Source organism: Giraffa tippelskirchi, chromosome 9 (genome assembly GCF_054371585.1).
Source record: "Giraffa tippelskirchi isolate mGirTip1 chromosome 9, T2T-mGirTip1v1.2.pri, whole genome shotgun sequence".
Lineage (NCBI taxonomy): Eukaryota > Metazoa > Chordata > Mammalia > Artiodactyla > Giraffidae > Giraffa > Giraffa tippelskirchi.
In genome coordinates, this window is record NC_137283.1 from 55,825,342 (window position 1) to 55,844,008 (window position 18,667).

Here is an 18,667-nt window from a genome sequence, read left to right on the forward strand (position 1 = left end):
TCTTCTGTCCATGGAATTCTCCAGGCAAGAATACTGGAGTGGGCTGCCATTCCCATCTCCAGGGGATCTTCCCGACCCAGGGATTGAACCTGGGTCTCCTGCATTGTAGGCAGATTCTCTACGATCTGAGCCATCAGGGAAGCCCAACAATAACAAAGCTACTACCACTGCTTTGGGCTTCCTATGTGGACAAAGCACTTTTACTTGGCTGTGCTGTTTTGTCTTCACACCAACCCTAGAAGTATGCGTATTATTTCCATTTTATGGGTAGGGAAATTGAGGCACAAAGAGATGAAGTGACTTTCCCCAAAGTCATGAGAAATAGCAAAATGAGGAAGCGGGACTTGAAGCCAGACAGAAAGGCTCTTGAAAGACTTCTCCTCTACACCCTGCTGCCCAGCAGCTACTGGGTCTCCTCCCATCCTTGACAACCCAGAGAGGAACAAGCAGCAGCAGCCACCGTGTGCCAGGCTGGCCTGCGTGAGGCTCCAGTGTACCTGGCAAATAGTAGGTGTACAATAAACATTTGCTGAGCCGAGGAACACCAGGTCCCCGGTGACCCTCGTCCCGTACTCACCGGCAAACAAGGGGCAGATCTTTTCCCAGCAGGTGATGCCCCCTTCCGAGGTGTACTGGCCTATGATTACCTCCAGGAAAAACACAGGCAGGCCGCCCCCAAACAGGAAAATGAAGTATGGTATGAGAAATGCACCTGCAGAGAGAGAAGAGCGGCGTGAGGGTCAGGTTGGCCGAGGCTTGCACGTTCTCCGTCCCAACCCCTCCCGGCCAGCCTGCTGGGCTCCTCTGTCCATGGGACTCTCCAGGCAAGAATACCGGAGTGGGTTGCCGCTCCCTTCTCCAGGGGAATCTTCCTGACCCAGGAACGTGAAGGTGAAGGGCAGACTCCTGGGCCTGGCTGAAGAGTCTCCAGCCAGCACCGCCCTTTCAGGGTGCCCTCTTGTGTTCTTCACATCTACCCAGTTGCTTGAAGCCTCCGAACCTCTGCTTAAGCTCTGTGCCTGCCTGTCTTCCCCAGGTCCATCCCTCTGAAGAAGGACCGCCCAGCCCTTCACACCCGGCTCAGATGGGTCTCCTCGCTGAAGCTTTCAGCTGGCCTTCCGTGGCCCGGCCAGGGCAGGAAGCTTCGAACCAGCTGGGAAGGGTGTTGGGAAGCGAGAGATGGGCCTCTCCAGCCAGGGGTGGGAGCCAGGGTAGGAGGGGAGGGTGAAGAGTCAGGCGAGGGCTCCTACCTGGTGCCCACTACTGGCTTCAGCGGGTCCATACACCCTTTGAAAGTGTGGGCAACTTGGGTCTACGGGCATGTGCTTTGTTCTGGGGAGCGTCTAGGGCACCCATCAGAGTCCCAGAGGCACCTGAGACCTCCAAAAGGTTAAGAAAGCATGCTCGAGGGCAGGACCTCCTGTAAGGCGGTTCTCCTGATTCGGGCGGGTGGCATGTGCGTGCTCGGCTCTGCTGGGTACCAGCCAGGTCACAGGCCGCCACAAGGAGCAGGGATGGAGCTCTTACTGCTGAGCTCCTACTGACCAGCAAGTCTCCAGGACTTACTGCCCAGCCTGAACTCCTCTGACGTCAGAGGATTCTAACTCAGGGCCTTCAGCAAGTTAAAAACAAACAAACAGAAGCCAAAAGAACAGATCAACCAACTAACCAACTGACCAGAAAACTTACATTTAGAAAACACCATTGTTACGTGAAAGAGTCGAAAAGGCACAAACTTCCGATTAGAAGATAAATTCATCCTGGGCGTGTCGTGTACAGCATAGTGGTACACCCATCATGATACACTGGATGGTGTGTTTGAAAGTTGCTAAGGGACATCCCTGGCAGCCCCACGGCAAAGGCTCTGTACTCACAATGCAGGGGGCATAGGTTTGATGCCTGGTTGGGGAACTAAGATCCCACATGTGGGAGGAAAAAAAAGAGAAGTTGCTAAGAGTGTAAAACTTTACCAGTTCTGATCACAAGAAGAAAAAATACATGTAACTATGTGAGGTGATGGATAGTAACTAGACTTACTGTGAGCATTTCACAGTATAGATATCAATCATCTTGTATGCCTTAAACTAAAACAATGCTATGTGTCAATTCTATCTCAATAAGACTGAAAAAATTAAAATTAAAAACATCTTCGTTGTACTTTTTTTTTTGTCCTGGATACCTATCCATTACAGCAAAAGACACTGGTTTCCTATTTAGGGTGGGAAACATGAAACTTGTTTTTGAACTACAACTGGTTTAAGTTAGAAAAGCAAAAGCAAAGGGTAAAAAAGTTCTAAAGTCAGGCAGAGTCGGGAGGCGCAGAGCTACGAGGCTTCGGAGGCTTGGGCCTGGCCTTGTGGCAGCCTTCAGAGATGGTAAACTGGAGGACCAGAGAGGGTAAGGAATCTGCTTGAGGTCACATAGGAAGGCCCTGACAGAACACCATCTGGTTCCTGGTCATGCTCATCTCCCGCCTCTGAGGACTGCAGTGGGAGAGGAGGCAGGCTGACCTGAGGGAGGTCAAGGCAGGAGCCTGGAACGCTGGGCGTGGGGAGGCCCCCTCGCTCTGCCCCGGCGACCCCTCCAGCCCACCCTCTGCCCAACCAGGCTCACCTCCACCGTTTTTGTAGCAGAGGTAGGGGAAACGCCAGACGTTGCCCAAACCGACGAAGCCGCCGGCCACGGAGAGCACAAAGTCGATCCTGCTGGCCCACTTCTCCCGCTGCGGGGGCTTCCCCTCGGCCTCGTCCTCCGGCCGCGTGCCTGGGCTCTTCCCGGGGGACGGCTTCAGGATGTCCTTGTGGAAGTCTTTCAGGCACTGCAGCTTCTCCTTGGTGGCCATGTCCTCCTCGCTTTCTACGGCGGACAGAACAGACCCCGACGTGCATCGGTAAGGGGCAGCCTATGCGTCCTGGAGCAAGCCCACGGGCCGCCTCTGACCTGCCGGGCCTGAGGCAGAGGGCCTGCCACCCCCTCGTCCGGCCACTCCTCGGCCCCACAACCCCAGGTGATCGGGGCGCCTAAGGGCCCGGGGACTGACAGCTGCCATCCTCTGGGCACCCGTCCAATAGAAGCACCGGGGCCCGTATCCACCAGCCCCGAATGCCACCCGCCCCCCCATTCTGCACCTGCAGAGAGATAAGCACGAAGCCACCCAGCCCTGGCAGCGTCTCCGCAGAACACAACACCGTCCTCGCGGGTCTAGCGCCACTTCCAAACTACAGCCTGTCTGCATTCTCTAGAAATGGTCTCCGAATCTCAGATTTGTGGAGAAACCGGTGCCTTGGGGTGGGCTCTGGCCCAGCGGAGGTGCTCATCCATCACGGTTTTAAAGAATGGAGCTTCAGGCTGGAATGTTTTCAATGCTTCAGTGTTTCCAAGTATGTGTTCCAGTACTTGAAAACAGGGTTTCCATCAAATACAGAACACGGGTGCTTATAAAATACACTGGCAGCTTCTTAGCCAGTCGCATGTCTGCAGCATCAGGACAGGGATTTGCGCCGGGATAGGACTCCGGAAGAACGCCTGCTACTTCCCATGGGTCCAGCCCTCTATATCTGTGCTCTGGTCCACCCTGATCCCTGGACCATCTGGGCCCTGGCCCGCTGACTGCCCCGTGTGTTTGGCAAGGGGAGACCCCAGGGTTATCACACTTCTAAGCCGCTTATGCTCACCCTCAGCCCACCCCTGCTCAGACCCCATCCTAGAGGAGGTCTACCATGGGCCAATGCTGCAAACTCTCTCTGTACTGCGTCTGGTCCCCGAGTCCTCAGTGTTCCTGGCAGCTGGACCTTGAGGGCAAGAGCATCCGAGTCCTGCCCAGCAGGAGAAGGTGCCTTTTGCCCCCATGTGCCAGAGGACCACGAAGACGGGGGAGCCTCAGTCTCCCTGACTTCAGAATAAAAAGGATGAAGGCAGAGGGTGTCGACGCAGAGCCAGCTGCTTGTCTTCACGATCCAAATGGGTGGCCAGCGCTGGACTCTCCGATTCCAGGGTAAAGTCGCGATTTCTAGGTTTCCTGGAAAAACTGGAAGGTGGACCCCACATTGGACTCATGCTTCTACAGCGGCCATCCGCTGGACCAGAGGGGCCATCGCCCGGCCATCGCCCTGATGCACCGGGGCCAGCTAGGCAGGACCTGTACAGGGACATCTGAGTCTGCACTGAGTCACAGTGGCACTAGCTGAAAATGCCTTGGTTGCTTCCTTGTTAACAGTCTCCTCCTCAACTAGAACGGAGGTCGCGGGGCAGTGGGCCCTGCCTTGCCCACGGCTGGGTGTCCCGAGCTGGTGCACAGGGTTGTCAGCTAAGGACGGCTGGGTTGATGGCTCCCATAGTAGGTATGCAGGGAGCTGGGGCCCAGTGGCATCCCCTAACTCTGCCGCTTCCCAACCCCGTGACACCGTGGAGCCTGGAGAAGGTCTGGCCAGGCGAGGTGACAACTGCCAAGGACCAGGGGAGGCGAGGGGGGCACGCTGGCCTGGTCCTGGCCCTGGCCCCAGCAGTCAGGCCCTCCGGGGCCGTGCTTGGAGGAGGAGAGGCACGCAAGCACAACAGAATCCCCGCTTCCCCCACACCTCCTTCCTCTCCCTGGCTCGGGGTGGGGGACCCCGATTGTTTCGCTATCTGGCAGTGAGCAGACCGAGAAAAGGCTTCCTGGAGCCGCCGGGCGGCTCACCGGGCCTTCCTCTGTCTCCCGGAGCGCAGACGGCGGGGCATCCGCAGCCCTTTCTTTGCCTGCTCCCCTGGGGCGACGCGGGGTTCTGCCGAGCGCACGGCTACTGTAAAAATAGCCCGAGCGGCCAGCATTGTTCCAGCACTGATCTCTGCAGCCCCCGATGGTTATCTGCAGGCCCATTGTGGCCCAGCTGGATGGCAGCATAATTGGAGGATGTGGGACTCCACTCCCTCCTGGTAGAGATGTTTTCCAGGGAATGACCCCGGAGTCTCCTCATCAAGACAGGCCGGTGCCGCCCTTTCGGGCTCTCCTTGGATCTTGGGGCCGGAAGGCGCTTCACCAGGTCAGCCAGGCGTGGGGGTTGGCGACCGGCGTCTGCTCATACAGCCTGCGGGCGCTTGCGAAAGCCAGCCTGAGTCCTGGCTCTGTCCTCTGGCCCTAGAGAACCCTCGGGAAACATGCTTGCGTGCGAAGTCGCTTCAGTCGTGTTCAACTCTTTGCAACCCTCTAGACTGTAGCCTGCCAGGCTCCTCTGTCCATGGGACTTTCCAGGCAAGAATACTGGAGTGGGTTGCCATGCCCTCCTCCAGGGGATCTTCCCGACCCAGGGATTGAACCCACGTCTCTTATGTCTTCTGCATTGGCGGGCAGGTTCTTTACCACTAGCACCACCTGAAAAGCCCTGAAACGTGAGGCAGGGGGCAGAAACAAGTTCCCTGGGACACTCGGCTCCAGGCTCTCTGGTTCCACGTAAGATAAGACTTCCAACCCCTCTTTTCCACACTCAGGACCCTATCTTACTGACGCCTGTAGCTGAACCAGGATCGGGGGGTGAGGCCCGTCACATCCTGGTGTTGTGGGGTACCCCCACTCATCATTTCCAAGGCGTCCATGGAGACGTACATCAGGGACACCTGCCCTCCATGTGGCCACCCTCGTCACAGGCTCGCTGGCCTTTGGGAACACAGAGCCCAGCCCTGTCCACACCCGGACGAGGTCAGACCCGAGGGCAGGCAACCCTGACTCCGCCTCGCGGTGGCTCTTTTCGAGCCCCGCTGGAGCGTCCGACCGGCCCCGTGCCTGTGGAAGCCCGCAGTAGCACGCCCCGCGGATGCTGCCTCCTGCACGTTCCTGGCATCCACCTACGTGTCTCCATTACCACGGCAACCAGCTGGCCCGACAGCCCTCCGCGGGCATCCCCTGCAGCCTCCGCCCAGGTCCCCCTGCTGCTACTCTGCCCACCCCACCCCTACACTCTGTTCTCAAACCACAGCTGGAAGCAACTCACTCTCAGATCACAACGCCCTCCTACCCAGCGCTGCGTCACTCCTAGCAGAAGACACACACTCCCCGCCACAGCCTGCTGGATCTCAGCACAGGCCCTTTCTTTGGGACGCCGGCCTCACGGAACTGCTTTGGTTCAGCCCACTCCTCAGCCTCAGGCTCCCTGCACAGAGGCCCCGGGCCCTCTGGGGGCAGCCTGGCCCCTGCAGGAATCAAAGCGTGAGCCCCAGCCTAGAAACTGAGGGCCATTTCCCGGCTGAGTGACCTCAGGCAAGTTGCTCAACCTCTCTGGCTCCTCAGTGTGTTCAAGTGTGAAGAGGGATAACTGTGGCCACCTCACAGGGATGTCGTGAGGACTGAACAAGGGGGTGCCCGCGGCAGGCGCTCCTGCACTCATTATGTGCCAGTATTCCTGGGCTTTCCCAGGTGGCTCAGTGGTGAAGAATCTGCCTGCCAACACAGGAGACATCAGAAATGCAGGTTCGATCCGTGGGTCAGGAAGATACCCTAGAGGAGAACATGGCAACCCACTCCAGTGTTCTTGCCTGGAGACTCCCCAGGGACAGAGGAGCCGGGCGGGCTACAGTCCACGCGGTCGCAAAGAGTGCAGCACGCACGCCGTTATTACCGCCCATGTTACCACTGTAACTATTACAGGGTCCACTCCGCCCCTGGGGTATGGAAGGACTTGGTCCTACACAGGGCGAGATCAGCAAGGCCCAGAGAGGCCAAGTGACACTCCTGAGGTCACGAAGCTGGGCACGATGGCGATCACGACATTCCGGAGCTCCCAGCTCTGCCCTCAGCGTCCCTCGGACAGTTCAGCCCGTCCGTCTCTGCAGACTCACCGTGAGGCTCGCTCACTGCTTCCCGCCACCCGCCCAGAGCGCGCCCCCTGCTGCAGGAAGCACTTGGGGGCGAGCCCGCTCCACGGGCGGCCCGGCGGCCCGCCGCCTTGCTGGCCAAGTGCTGTTTCCCTTGGCCCCAGGCCCAGGGCTGGTCTGCAGCGACCGTGACACATGATTCCCCATTTTAAGAGCTTCCTCTTTGCTTATTACAGCTACAAGTGATCAGAGAATCCGCTTGAACACAGAGGCTTTGGGACCAAACTCCCACACGAGGCTCCTAGTCCCCCATTGCTGGGGTGGAGGCCAGAACCAGCCACACCTGAAGACAGACTCGCACGTCGCCTCGTCCGCTGTGGCACGCACTCAGATTCCACCTAGCGCCGGCAACACCGTGGGGTTCCAAGATGCTCCTTGGCTTCCTCCTAATTTGAAGCTACCAGATTTTGGAGTCCTTGAAGTCTGGACTGAGGTGCCTATAAACAGTTTTCTAGTCGTTCCTCAAACACCCTTAGTGCTACAGCAGGAATTTTTAGGGCCATTTTCCGAACAGGGAGTCGAGGTGCAAGCAGGGAAGTGAGTGGCCTGGCTGCGGCTGCACACGTGGGAAGGAGGCTGGCAGCAGAGTGCCCAGCTGGTCTGCCCAGTGCTAGAGGCACCGGAGCAAAGGTTACAGGGGCCTCTGCAGGGTTTGCCGACGGGGACACTGAAGCCAGGGGGAAAGGTCTGCGGAGCCGGCAGGAGGCTGGGGACCGCGAGTGCCCACACACTAGCCAGCCGTGTCTTGAACTGAGATGTTGCTGTGCGTCCTCCCCCAAACCGTGTCCAGAAGCTGGGGAGCTCTCTGCCTTGCCCTTCCCTGAGGAACCGTAACCTTCTCAAGTAAACAGTCTCCCACCCAGCTCTCTCCTGTAGAGAACAGTGAATCAGGTCACAGACTTGACCCCTCAGGAGTCCCTACCAGGCTTTCTAAGTAAGAGGGCAGGGACCTCTTCTGTTTCCTGTTTGGGGTGCTTCCCCCACCCTAAAGGGGCCGAGCGCACAGCCAGGCTATTCGATCGATCTCCGGGCCTGACCTCTGGGGGGTTCGGCCAGCGGCTCCCAGGGTCTCAGAACAAGGGCAGCGAGGGCAGCTGGACACAGAGCCACTCATCTCACAGCTCGGGAGCCTGCCAGCTGCGTGGTCCCGCGCTCACTGGGTCTGCCGCAGGAAGAAGCGCATGACTGGACCCCTTGTCAGCCCTTTCCAGAGCAGGGGTCCCTCCTCCTCCCTCCCTTCCTCATTCCCCCGACCACCCCAGAGCCGGTGTTCTGGACTCACAGAGGCCGCAGCTCAGCCGCGTGACCTGGTGCAACTAACAGCCTTCTCTGTGCCTCAGTTTCCACACTGGTTAAAAAACTGGGGGTTAAACCTAACACTCGTCTCACAGAGATCAAACAGAATGACGTCTGTAAAACATGGGAGCACGGTGCCTGGTACATACAAGTGATTAATAAATATTAGCTGCTATTGAAGAAAACATCTGAAAACACACTGGGATTTTTTACCTTATGTGGCAGGTATTGCATCCTGAGTGTTTAAAAGAAAGGAAAAGAAAGTGAGCTGCACTGACTGAGTGCTGGCGGCATGCACACTTACCTAGCATGCACATTTATCCAGCACTGTGCTAAATGCTTTGCAAGCATTTTCAGAGTTAACCCCATCCATGGGTGCCTTTTGCTGACCAGGCGCAGAGTGGGGAAGTTGCTTGCCCAGGGTCACACAGCAAGCGAAAGGCCGCCGGAGCCTCCCCTGGCTCCCAGGTCTCTTTGGGCCTCTCAATTCCACGGTCTCAACTGCTCAGCTGTTTCGGATCACTCGCTCTAGATTCGTCACAAAGGGAAATCAGGTCTGGCGCTTTTATGGCCAGCTTCAAGCTACCGGGCCGGGCTGACAGATTAGGGAAGTAGGTGAAGACAAACGGGGAAGTGAGGGCCACAAGACAGAGACAGACGGGGCAGGGCCTGGGGACTGGGGCAACAGTCAGCGCCCAGGGTCACAGGGTTCGGCTCAAAGACTGGGGCAGGGCAAGCGGAGCCATGGACTGCAGGCTTCCTCCGGCAGACAGGAAGAGCCTCCTGAACGTCTCTGATAAGCTCTGAAGGGGCTCTTTTGAGCACTGTCCCCACGGGCTCAGTGATGAGGGGCCTAGGATCAGTTAAAGTAATGTCTGCCCTAGCATGCTGCATACATACCATTCTGGCCCTAGAGAATGTTTACCACTAAGCACCAAAACAAGCAAGCAAAGAAGAGGAGTGCTGAGAGCACTATTTCAATACTAGGGATAGCTGTTTTTGAAAAGAAAGCAAAAATTAATTTTAAAGGGTTTTTTAAAATTCTTTTCCATGAAGAGCTACAGCTTTTAAAGATCCAATCATTTGATTGAATCCTGTGGTCTGTATCCTCCTGTCGTGTTTATCCATTCCTAACTCAGGCTAACTCAAGCATGACACGGGCTCAAAGGCCTCCGGGGACCTGGCAGGCAAAGGATGGGGTCCAGGGGGAAAGGGCCTGCAGAATATGGGAGCCTGGGCTCCAGATGGCAGTTCTTATCTCCAGCCACCGTGGTCGAGGCCTTTGGGGTTGAGGCCACAGGGGCCAGACCCTCCAAATTCTCAACAAGTAGTGAATCGGAGGCGTTTGTGCACATACAGCATCCAACGTCTACAACACATCGTTGTGGGCCCGGCGCCCAGCCTGTCCTCTTTGGTCAGGCCACTGTTCCCGGTCACCCAAGGCAGCTGTGGTGAAGGGCAGGACAGGCTCGGCTGGAGACTCTGACCGGCCCGGCCTCCGAGGTCCTATGGCTCGCCCCGATGAGGTCATCCAGGAAGCCCGGCATTGTTCTGCCAGGAACCAGGTTGAAACAATAAGCGCCAGACTCGGCGGTCCTAGTGAAAGTGAGTTCTGCCCGGGGAATTGTTCTCAGCATGGCAGCTCCCGGGGACAGGGTTTGTGACCTCCTGGGCTCAGCGTCTGTGGGCACGGCCCTCCCCTCCCCCCATGGAGCTCACATCCACCCCCCCGGAGATACTCCACGCCGCTGAGAGCACCCTGGGAATGGCTCAGCCTCAGCCTTCAACCTGCAGGAGCGCTGAGTTCACCCCCAGCCTCGCGGAGCCTCCCCATTTCACAGATTGGGAAACTGAGGCTCAGAGCAGGGCAGGGGGATGGGGAGGGGGTGCTCGGGGTGCAGGGCCACCAGACCAGGCTGAGACTTGCCCCTGGATTCTGATTCCAGGGGGGTGGTGCCACCCCAGGACAAGGCAGCCTCTGCACAGGGACCTAATAGAGCGGGTAGTGTTTCTCCACCTGTGCTTTGCAGAGGAAAAAGTGGGCGAGAGTGAGCTGGCTCTGCAGAGGGTTGGCCTCTAGGACAACGCCAGGGGTGGGGGGCGGGCAGGATGTGGGCCCGAGGTACAGCCTTCTTCCCCATCACCAGGCCTGCAGGGGGCGGGGGCGGAAGGCGCGGCGGGCAGGCCACTCTCTGCGGCTGGGCGGGCGGGGGTGGGAAGGCCAGCGCTGCCCTCAAGGGGAAGGGCTGCTGGGCACCCAACACGCCCCAAACACGGGCCCCCAGGCACTGGCCCTGGAGGCCGCTGAGTCAGGTGGCGAGGAGTCAAGAGGGCTGGGGCTGGTTCTAGGTCCAGCTCTGAGGGCCAAGCACTTCGGCTGCGCCTCTCGGGTGTCTGGGGAGGAGGGAAGCGCGGGCAGCCCTGGCGAGCAGGGAGGAAACATTGACCCAGTGCCTCCTCTACCGGGTGCCAGGCGCTGCTCAGGGCCCGAGGCCCGGAGGTGAGCCCTGGAGCTGACATTCCAGAAGGGGACCCAGACGCTAAACACACACACACGCGAGTAAATATTTACCACGGGGCCCGGGGTGCAGAAGGCAAGACAAACAAGCAGGAGGATAAGGACACGGGGAGTCAGGGCCCCCCCTCAAGCAGGTGAGGTTTTGTAACAGCAGATGCTCCCTGAAGCCTGGCTCTCTCTGGGCAGGCCCTGTGCTAAGCCCTTTCTGGAACCAAGGCATCTATTCCTCTTACGAGCCTTGGTGAAGGCATGAGGCCCAGAGAGGGAGAGTTGCTCGCCCAAAGTCACACAGCAATGGGCTTCAGGGTCTGTGCTTCTAACCGCACTGAAGCTGGAAGCTGCGCGGCAAACATCCTGGGGAGCGAGTGGGGTTCTCTGGGCAGGGACGGTGCATGCAGAGAGGACCACACGGGGCCGGGGAAGGCCAGGCCAGAACCTGGAATTGTCCGGAGCAGGGCCGCTAGAGAGCTTTGGGCTGCCCTAGGGACACGGCCTGGCTCCCTCCCACCCTCAGTGGGATTCGGGCCTGTGCTGGGCTCTCCTCTGTAAGATGCTCTCAGCAGGGAATTTCTAGGGGGGTCCCCAGAGCCTGAGTCCTGAGCCCTCAAGCCCCAGAGCCGCCGGCCTCCTCAGAGCGAGTGGAGCACCAGAGAGACGGCTGACACTGTCTTCTGCAAACAGGACCGACCAAGGGAGGGCAGCCGGAACTGCCGCCCCGTGGCCAAGGGCCGTAATGCGGGGGACCCAGGGGAGAATATGTCCTTGTGAGGCTGGACCCCTGTCCCCTCTGTGGTGGGTAAAGCCCATGGGACTGGCAAGAACCAGGGTCAGCCTGGACCCTACACCATCTGTAGGTTCCAGGGATGTCTCACTTCCCCGGGACCCCTTCCAGGAAGGGCCCAGCCTGGACTGAGCACCGACCACCTTTCCTGCCCTCAGGATGCTCGTCTCCAGGGACGCGGGGGCTCATTTTGTCAGGATATCGCAGAAACAGTCGTCAGTTCAGGAGGAGGACGCAGTCAGGTGTCTGCTACGAGTGAGCCTCCGAGGACTCGCGGCCGGGCCGGACTAGACCCCCTGGGGGAAGGCCAGGCTCCAGGAACAGCAGGGCTGCAGGGATCTGTCTGGGGGTCGGGTGGCGTGGGGGGGTCTCGGGCCCCAGTGCCACCCCGGAGACTGCCAGGCCAGGCTGTGACCACCGGTCGGGTGAAGCAGAGGGCGCGGCGGGGGCGTGCGGGGCCTGTCCTCGCGCCCGGGGTGATGAGCCAGCAGGCAACAGCCTCCTGGCCCTGACTCACCCGCCACAAGCCTGTCACTCTTTTCCCCCGCCTGCCTCCCCAGCTCCCCCCGTCCCCCCTCCCCCACCCGGCTCTGCCGGAAGTCAGGGCGCAGCGGGTCAACCACGATCCCGAGAAGGGCGCCGCTGAACCCGGGATCCTGCTGGAGGCCACAGAAAAGGAGACAGGAGAAAACAAAGAACGGCTTGGTTTCCATTTTCTCAAGAACTTCCCCTTTCAAGCTGGAAGACCCCTAAAGCCGCCTGCATCTCGCCCTGCCTGCAAAGAGCGCACACAGGGCGGCCACTCCCGGCCCTGCACAGATCGGGGGACAGACAGACCAGGGCCAGCTAAGGGCTCGCCTGTGGCCCCCCGCCCGCTCGGAGCTGGCTACCCTGACTTTGTCCCCAGGGCTCTGCCGGAAGTCACAGCCCCGGGACACCCGCCAGGGCTGAGTGTTTGCGGCAAGGCCTTAAGCGAGTCACGGCCGTCACCACGTGAAGGACGGCTATCAGGTGCCGTCTGCAGCGGAGGACAACTCCCAGCTCACCTGTGTTTGTAAACAAGCTCCCCGTCCTCACTGTTCCTCTTGTAATCATGTTTCTCCTTCCCGCCCAGCTCCACACTTCACCTCTCTGTCGCTTCTAGGAGAGGTTGCTGCCCAGGGAATCAAACAGCCAGCGATTCAGAGCGGCAGAGGGGGTGACCCATTAGCACGGCCACCCCCACCGCAGAGGAAAGGGGCTAGCTGCCTGTGTGTTCACTCCATGGGCCTGGAAGTCAAGTTTCAAGCATCTTCCACCACCCAGGGGCTTCCCTAGAGGCTCAGATGGTAAAGAATCTGCCTGCAGGGCAGGAGACATGAGTTTGAGCCCTGGGTCGGGAAGATCCCCTGGAGAAGGAAATGGCCACCCACTCCAGTACACCTGCCTGGAGAAGCCCATGGACAAAGGAGCCTGGTGGGGTTCATACAGTCCATGCGGTCGCAAAGAGTCGGACACGACTGAGTGGCTGACACTTTCACTTTCCAGCACCCAGAGTCCCCACCAAGATGCCCAGGGCCTCTGAACCACACAGCCCATGGCTTCCCATGCCTCCACACCTTGGCTCCTGCTGTTCCCTTGGCCTGGCACACCGTTCCCTGCATAACCCACAGGCAACCTCCCCAGACAACAGCCTGGCCGACCCCCGGCGCTTTCCCAGGCAGCACAGGACACAGGGCCTCTGCCCCACACTCCCCGGGCCTGCTTCCCCGCAAGCAGCATGAGGCCCGACAAACACGGATATCTGTCAGACGGAACCTTTAGGGCTCAGGACGGGGGGGGGGACCCTCAGTGTGAGAGTAAAGCTCTTCCCCATTGCAGCTGTGCGGCCACCTCGACGAGGGCGAGGGAGCAAAGATGGAGCAAAGGGCAAGAGCAGACATTCAGGGATGTCCCTGGTGGTGCGGTGGATAGGAATCCGCCTGCCAAGGCAGGGACATGGGTTCGATCCCCGGTCCAGGAAGATCCCACACGCCCTGGAGCAACAGAAGCCCGTGTGTCACCACTACTGAAGCCCGTGCACCTAGAGCCTGTGCTCCGCAGCTGGAGACGCCACCAGGATGAGATGCCCCCACTGGCTCCGGCTAGAGAGAAGCCCACACAGCAACGAAGACCCAGCGTGACCAAAAATAAATAAATAAAAGTTTAAAAAAAAAAGGAGCAGTTGTTCAGGACATGGGCAGGGCTGCGGACAAGAGGAGGACAGGCCACACGCACCCTCCGCTAGGGACAGAGGGGTGTGTGTGTCCCCGGCATCTGAACGCAGGACCCTCCCGAAGGGTCAGAACCCCACAAAGCTTTGCCTTTCACTGAGGGATGAGCCCCAAGCCTGTAGGATATCGACTTTTCATTGGACGGTATGTTCTCTGAGCATCTTCGAGGAGGATCTGAAGTGAGTTCTCCCTGGTCCCCGAGGGTCTGCCCTTGGGCTGGGGATCCCACGGGAGGACTCTGCACAGACATCGAAGGCTCTGGGTGGGGCCTTAGGGGTCGTGGCAGGCGTGAACGCGAGCCCACTTTCTAGATGGAGAAACTGAGGCCCCTGACCCACAGCGGATTAACCACAGGAGATATAGACAGGCTCCTCACACCCCCAACCCAGCGGAGGTCAGAGGCGGAGGGCGAGGGCCTTATTCCAAACCTGGGTGGACCACGTTCGTATCTAACGCCGTCAGGTTGGCGAATGTTGGTGCAGCAGCGGCGGTGGTGGCGACTTCCAGGGCTACAAGATGGTGACTAAGAGCAGCTACTGCTGGGCTACAAGAGAAGGTCAGCATTAAAATCCACTCTGGGGAGGGCTGACACTCCCCTGCGGCCTTCCCACACGTGCGGACCACCTCCCAGGCAGCCTGGGACAGACAGCCGTCACGGCCCCTGAACTTTCACTGCGATCCCCTTACGCCTCCACCGTGCCTGCCGAGAGCTCGGTGCTGGGGACACGGCACGGCCCCCTCATGGCCTGCCGCTCACACAGCACCCCAAGACCAGGCCCCCGCTGGCCACTGGGGGCTCCCCAGAGGCGTGTCCTGAACTCTGTTCCCACCGGCTTAGCCAAGCTTGTGTCTGGTAGACTGCCCCCCGCCCCACCCCACCAGCCTGCCATGTCGCCCTCAGCTCAAGAACTATCAATGGCTCCCAGCTGCTTGGAGAACAAAGTCCCCTGCCTACGAAGGAGTTCAGTTCCGAGAGTGCGTTCCCAAGTCCAGTTTGTTCGTGAGTCCAACAAAGTTAGCCTAGATACACAACTGACATAACGGGCTATCCAGTACTATACTGTAATAGGCGTGTGATACTTTTCACACAAATAATGCATAAAAAACAAACACAAAAAATAAAGCAGAGATTTTTAATCTTACAGTACAGGACCCTGAAAGATACAGTAGCCCAGAGCAGCAGCTGGCACAGAGGGGTGGGCACCATGCCAACAGGCAAGAAGACCTATGAGTGAAGAGGGGGGTGGTGGCGGCTTGGTCCGTGCAGGGCCATAAAGGACATGGAAGCACAGCTGCTTGTGGAGGATGCACGCCCGTACCAATGTTCACCAGACACGTGAACTCAGCTCACGTGACTGGACGCGCGAACGCACGTTTGCCTCGGTGGAAGTCTGCAGCCGGAAGGTTCGTACGTAGTGGACTCACTGTCATCCACGTTTCCCCACCAGGATCCAAGGCCCGTTACACGTGCCCCGTCCCCAGTCTCTGCCACCTTACTTCCCCACTCTGGTCTTGCGTGGATCCCGGGGCCACCTCATTCTCCCCAGCAATACCCGCTTCCACTCTATGCTTTGCTTGTGGGTTCCCTTTATGTTCAGGTGGATCCCACCCACCTTGAAAGACCTGGCTAAAGTGTCACCTCCTCCAGGAAGCCCTTCATGCCCATCCCACTCTTTCCCTCCCTTCCTCTGGCCAGTGTCACATCCCACCCCCCACACCCACATTCCCCAGGCGCTGGGCTCTTGCTCAGAACTGTGCAGCTTTGGACAAAGTTCAAAGGTCTTCTCAGGAAATCTCAGTTTTCTTCTCCTGTAAAATGGGCCTCCTAATCTGTACAGCCGTCCCTGGGTGATGTCTCTGGGCTCTTGAGCAGGGCTAGTAGATGCCTGGGACCCTCACGGGTGTCTGAACATCAGTGTCACCCAGGGCTCTGAACAGGCAGGGGCCTCCCCCGCCCCCCTAGTGACTGAACCTTCAAAGCTGGTAAAGCAGCCCCCAAGTGAATCTTAGCAACATGTGAGGCCAGGGACAGCGGTGCTAATGGACCAGGAGGCTCTTGGGAAAATGCAAAAGAAAACCAGCCTATGAAATGGACTCAGTGATGACAATGCAAGTGAGCCTGTGTGTGTCTGCACACGTAAGTGGTCTCCTCTGCCAGACTGAGCAGCTGGGGGCTGGGTTTCATCTCTGCCAGCCCTGGGCCACCCCCAAAAACCATCGGCCCCAGACCTGATATTTCCTACTGTCACTGCTCCTTACTGTGTTCTGGGGGACAGGTACTTCTGCCCCATTCTGCAGAGGAGGAAAGGAGACAGGACTGGCCCAAGATTACCCAGGGAGTGGCAGGCAGCCGGGACTGAGCCCAGGACAAGGCCAGCACTCCATGTTACTCGCTTGCTAAAGTGAAAAAGAGGCTGAGAACTGGAGGTGAGAGCTGGCAGGTCATCACTGGGGCCTCTGGGGCAGGGAGGTGAGTGAGCACGTGGGATCCTAGGGGGGGACGAGCCTCCAAGAGCCCCCTACATGGGAGAGGGGCACACATACAGGAAGCGGGGAGCTGGCTTTGAGGCCTGGTGAAGGGCAGAGTCCAGCCGAGCGGACCTCGGGCAGCTTCTCTGAGGATAGGGCATGCAAGGCATACTGCCTAGGACTTGGAGACCCCCTGGCCATCACCCTGGCAGTCACTTTTTTCTAAGGTGGAGGCGGCAGGTGGGCCCTGCCTGAAAGAAACCTGAGTCCCTCAGATGTCAGTCCCCTCTCCCCCCAGTCAAGCACAGAGCCTTGTGGGGCCAGTCTGGCCTCTGACAGCTGCTTGACCAAGGTGAGGCCTGCCCTCTCCAGGCTGTGGCTTAGACCCTCTGACCAGGAGACCCTGGGCCTGGAGGGGCAGTGTCCTGTCCCTCCCCACACACATGCACATACACAGCCCTCTTGACTTCTTCCTCAGGGAACCCTGAGGAAGGGTTCCCTCTTCCTCAGGGAAACAGAAAATGGACAGCGTCAACACACCCTCTGTGCCTCAGTTCACCCACATGTAGAATGGGGCTGGGGCAGGGCCTGCCTCTTGGGGCTGCTGAGATGAAATGACAGGTTTGTACAGACCGCTTAGAGCAGCACCTGGACCACGTGTGTGCTGGACATGGTCAGGACAGTGAGCAAACTCATCTACAGCCTCCCTGAGACCCGAGGCAGCCTAGACTCACAGCCAGGGCCCTGTGGGGTGTCTCCCAGGCCTGCTGGGGATTTGACAGATACGCCGAGGAGCCAGGCCCAGGGTCTACCAGCTCTGAGACTCGGGGCCTCACCTACCACCCTGCTTCCAACCTCCTCTCCTATTCTGTAGGTGGAAGGCGGGACTGAAGGACCCTGTGTGGGTGTTCCCTGGGATCTGAGCTTGACTGTGGGCAGCTCCTCACCTCCCTGGGCTAGTCCTGGGGTGGGATAGGAGCTCATCTCAGGAGGCACCCTTTGGACCCTGAGGTGGGGCACCTGCCAAGCAGGGGAGGCTGATGTTACAGGGGAAGTGTCTGAACTTAACCGGGAGCAGACATGGCCTTTGCTGCTGAAAAGAAATGGGCTGCAGCATCACCCGACCACCACTGCAGACCAAGCTACTCAAAGAGGGGCCAAGCATCCCCCCTCCACACCCCTGGACACAGTCAGAGACCCTGGGGAGCTGAGAAGAAAATCTTCTCGAGGGAGAGAGGTGGCCTCGCTGGTGTCCCCCAGGACAGCTGAAGCTGCAGAAATCAGATTCTGTGATCCCTCAACTCCTGAGAACCTAGAAACCTGAAGAGTCCTAGCTGGAGGTCCCTGGATATCCAAGACCCCCCTTCCGGCCAACACTGAGTGACAGATCAGCCCGGGAGCCCGCTGCCCGGAGGTTACAGATGAGGAGACTGAGGCCTGAAAGGGAAGCGGGCTGGTCTCGGGGAAGGGCCCGCCAGCCGGAAGGTGAGACCGAGTGCAGGCCTGGGTGGGGTTCTGAGCTCCTACTCTGAGCTGCCCAATGCCAGGCCCGGGCAGCCGGGACAGAGCCGCCAGCAGCCCACGGCATGGTAGGAGGCCAGGCCTGCAACAGAAGGCTGCCCAGGACTCGGTCTTAGACACAGCACTTTCTGACACTACAGCCTTGCTGCTTGGAGGTGGGGATTAAAAGCATGTTTCTTTCACAACATTATGGTGAGAGCAGATGGTCACTTCCACAGAATTGCCCTGAAGTGAAATAAGTATGCCGGCCCGAGGGTGGGCCACTCCTATCCTTAGTCCCAATTCAGCTCCTGATGCATACTAGTTCGTGACACTCAGCGGCAGCATCTGACCTAGCGTGCCCATTTTACAGGTGGGGAAACTAAGGCCCGGGGGCACCAGCTTTGGGCTCCCAGGTTCCAGCGCTGCGCTCTGCATAGCTCACACCCTTTCCTTCCAGCCCTTAATGTTTGGGGAACCTGGACCAGCTCCTCTCCTTACTGATTAGGGGACCCCTTTCCCAGGCTCAGGAATTCCAGAGCCCAAGTCCCACAGAGGCACCTGACCCCAAGGGAAGGCCCTGCCTCTTCACCCGGCAACCTACCTGCGGTCAGCTCAGGGGCCGAGAGGCTCCATCAGGCAAGGATTTGGGCTGAGGAGGTGGGTAAACAGAGGGTCCTACTGGTGGTCTGGGGTGGGTGACCTGGGTGAGCAGTCCCAGCCAGGGGAGCCATGGCCTGCTCCAAGCTGGACGCCTCTGAGGAAGACCCTGCTCCCACCAGGCCCCCAGTGGGACCATGGGATAGAATCTGGAAGCACCGGATGGCCCCCACATTTATCCCTTGCTCCCCCTCTGAGGCAGTCTCCCTGAACACCGTGTCCGAGGCAACCGCTGCTGCTGGAGACCTCATAAGCCTAGATCACAGAAGGCAGCCCAGTGTGGCTCTAAGGGGACAGAGGCTCTGTGAGCAAACAGAGACACAGGTGGAAAAGTGTGGGTGACTC

At 58.9% G+C, this 18,667-nt stretch overlaps 1 protein-coding gene across 8 annotated transcripts in view; it reads right to left on the reverse strand.

Moving 5' to 3' along the window:
- SLC6A6 (solute carrier family 6 member 6) overlaps window positions 1-18,667 on the reverse strand; it is a 78,413-nt gene that overhangs the window by 31,573 nt on the left and 28,173 nt on the right. For 2 of the 8 annotated variants that reach the window (XM_081526476.1, XM_081526474.1), the window contains exons 2-4: window positions 14,122-14,237; window positions 2,614-2,852; window positions 578-712 (exon numbers count right to left, since the gene is read on the reverse strand). In XM_081526476.1, coding sequence (XP_081382602.1) covers window positions 578-712; window positions 2,614-2,842 — 364 coding nt within the window. In that variant the 5' untranslated portion in view covers window positions 2,843-2,852; window positions 14,122-14,237. Of the gene's footprint in view, window positions 1-577; window positions 713-2,613; window positions 2,857-14,121; window positions 14,238-15,942; window positions 15,952-18,266; window positions 18,560-18,667 lie in introns of those variants that run through there. The other 6 variants (XM_081526471.1, XM_081526472.1, XM_081526473.1 and 3 more) reach the window with 5 other exon arrangements.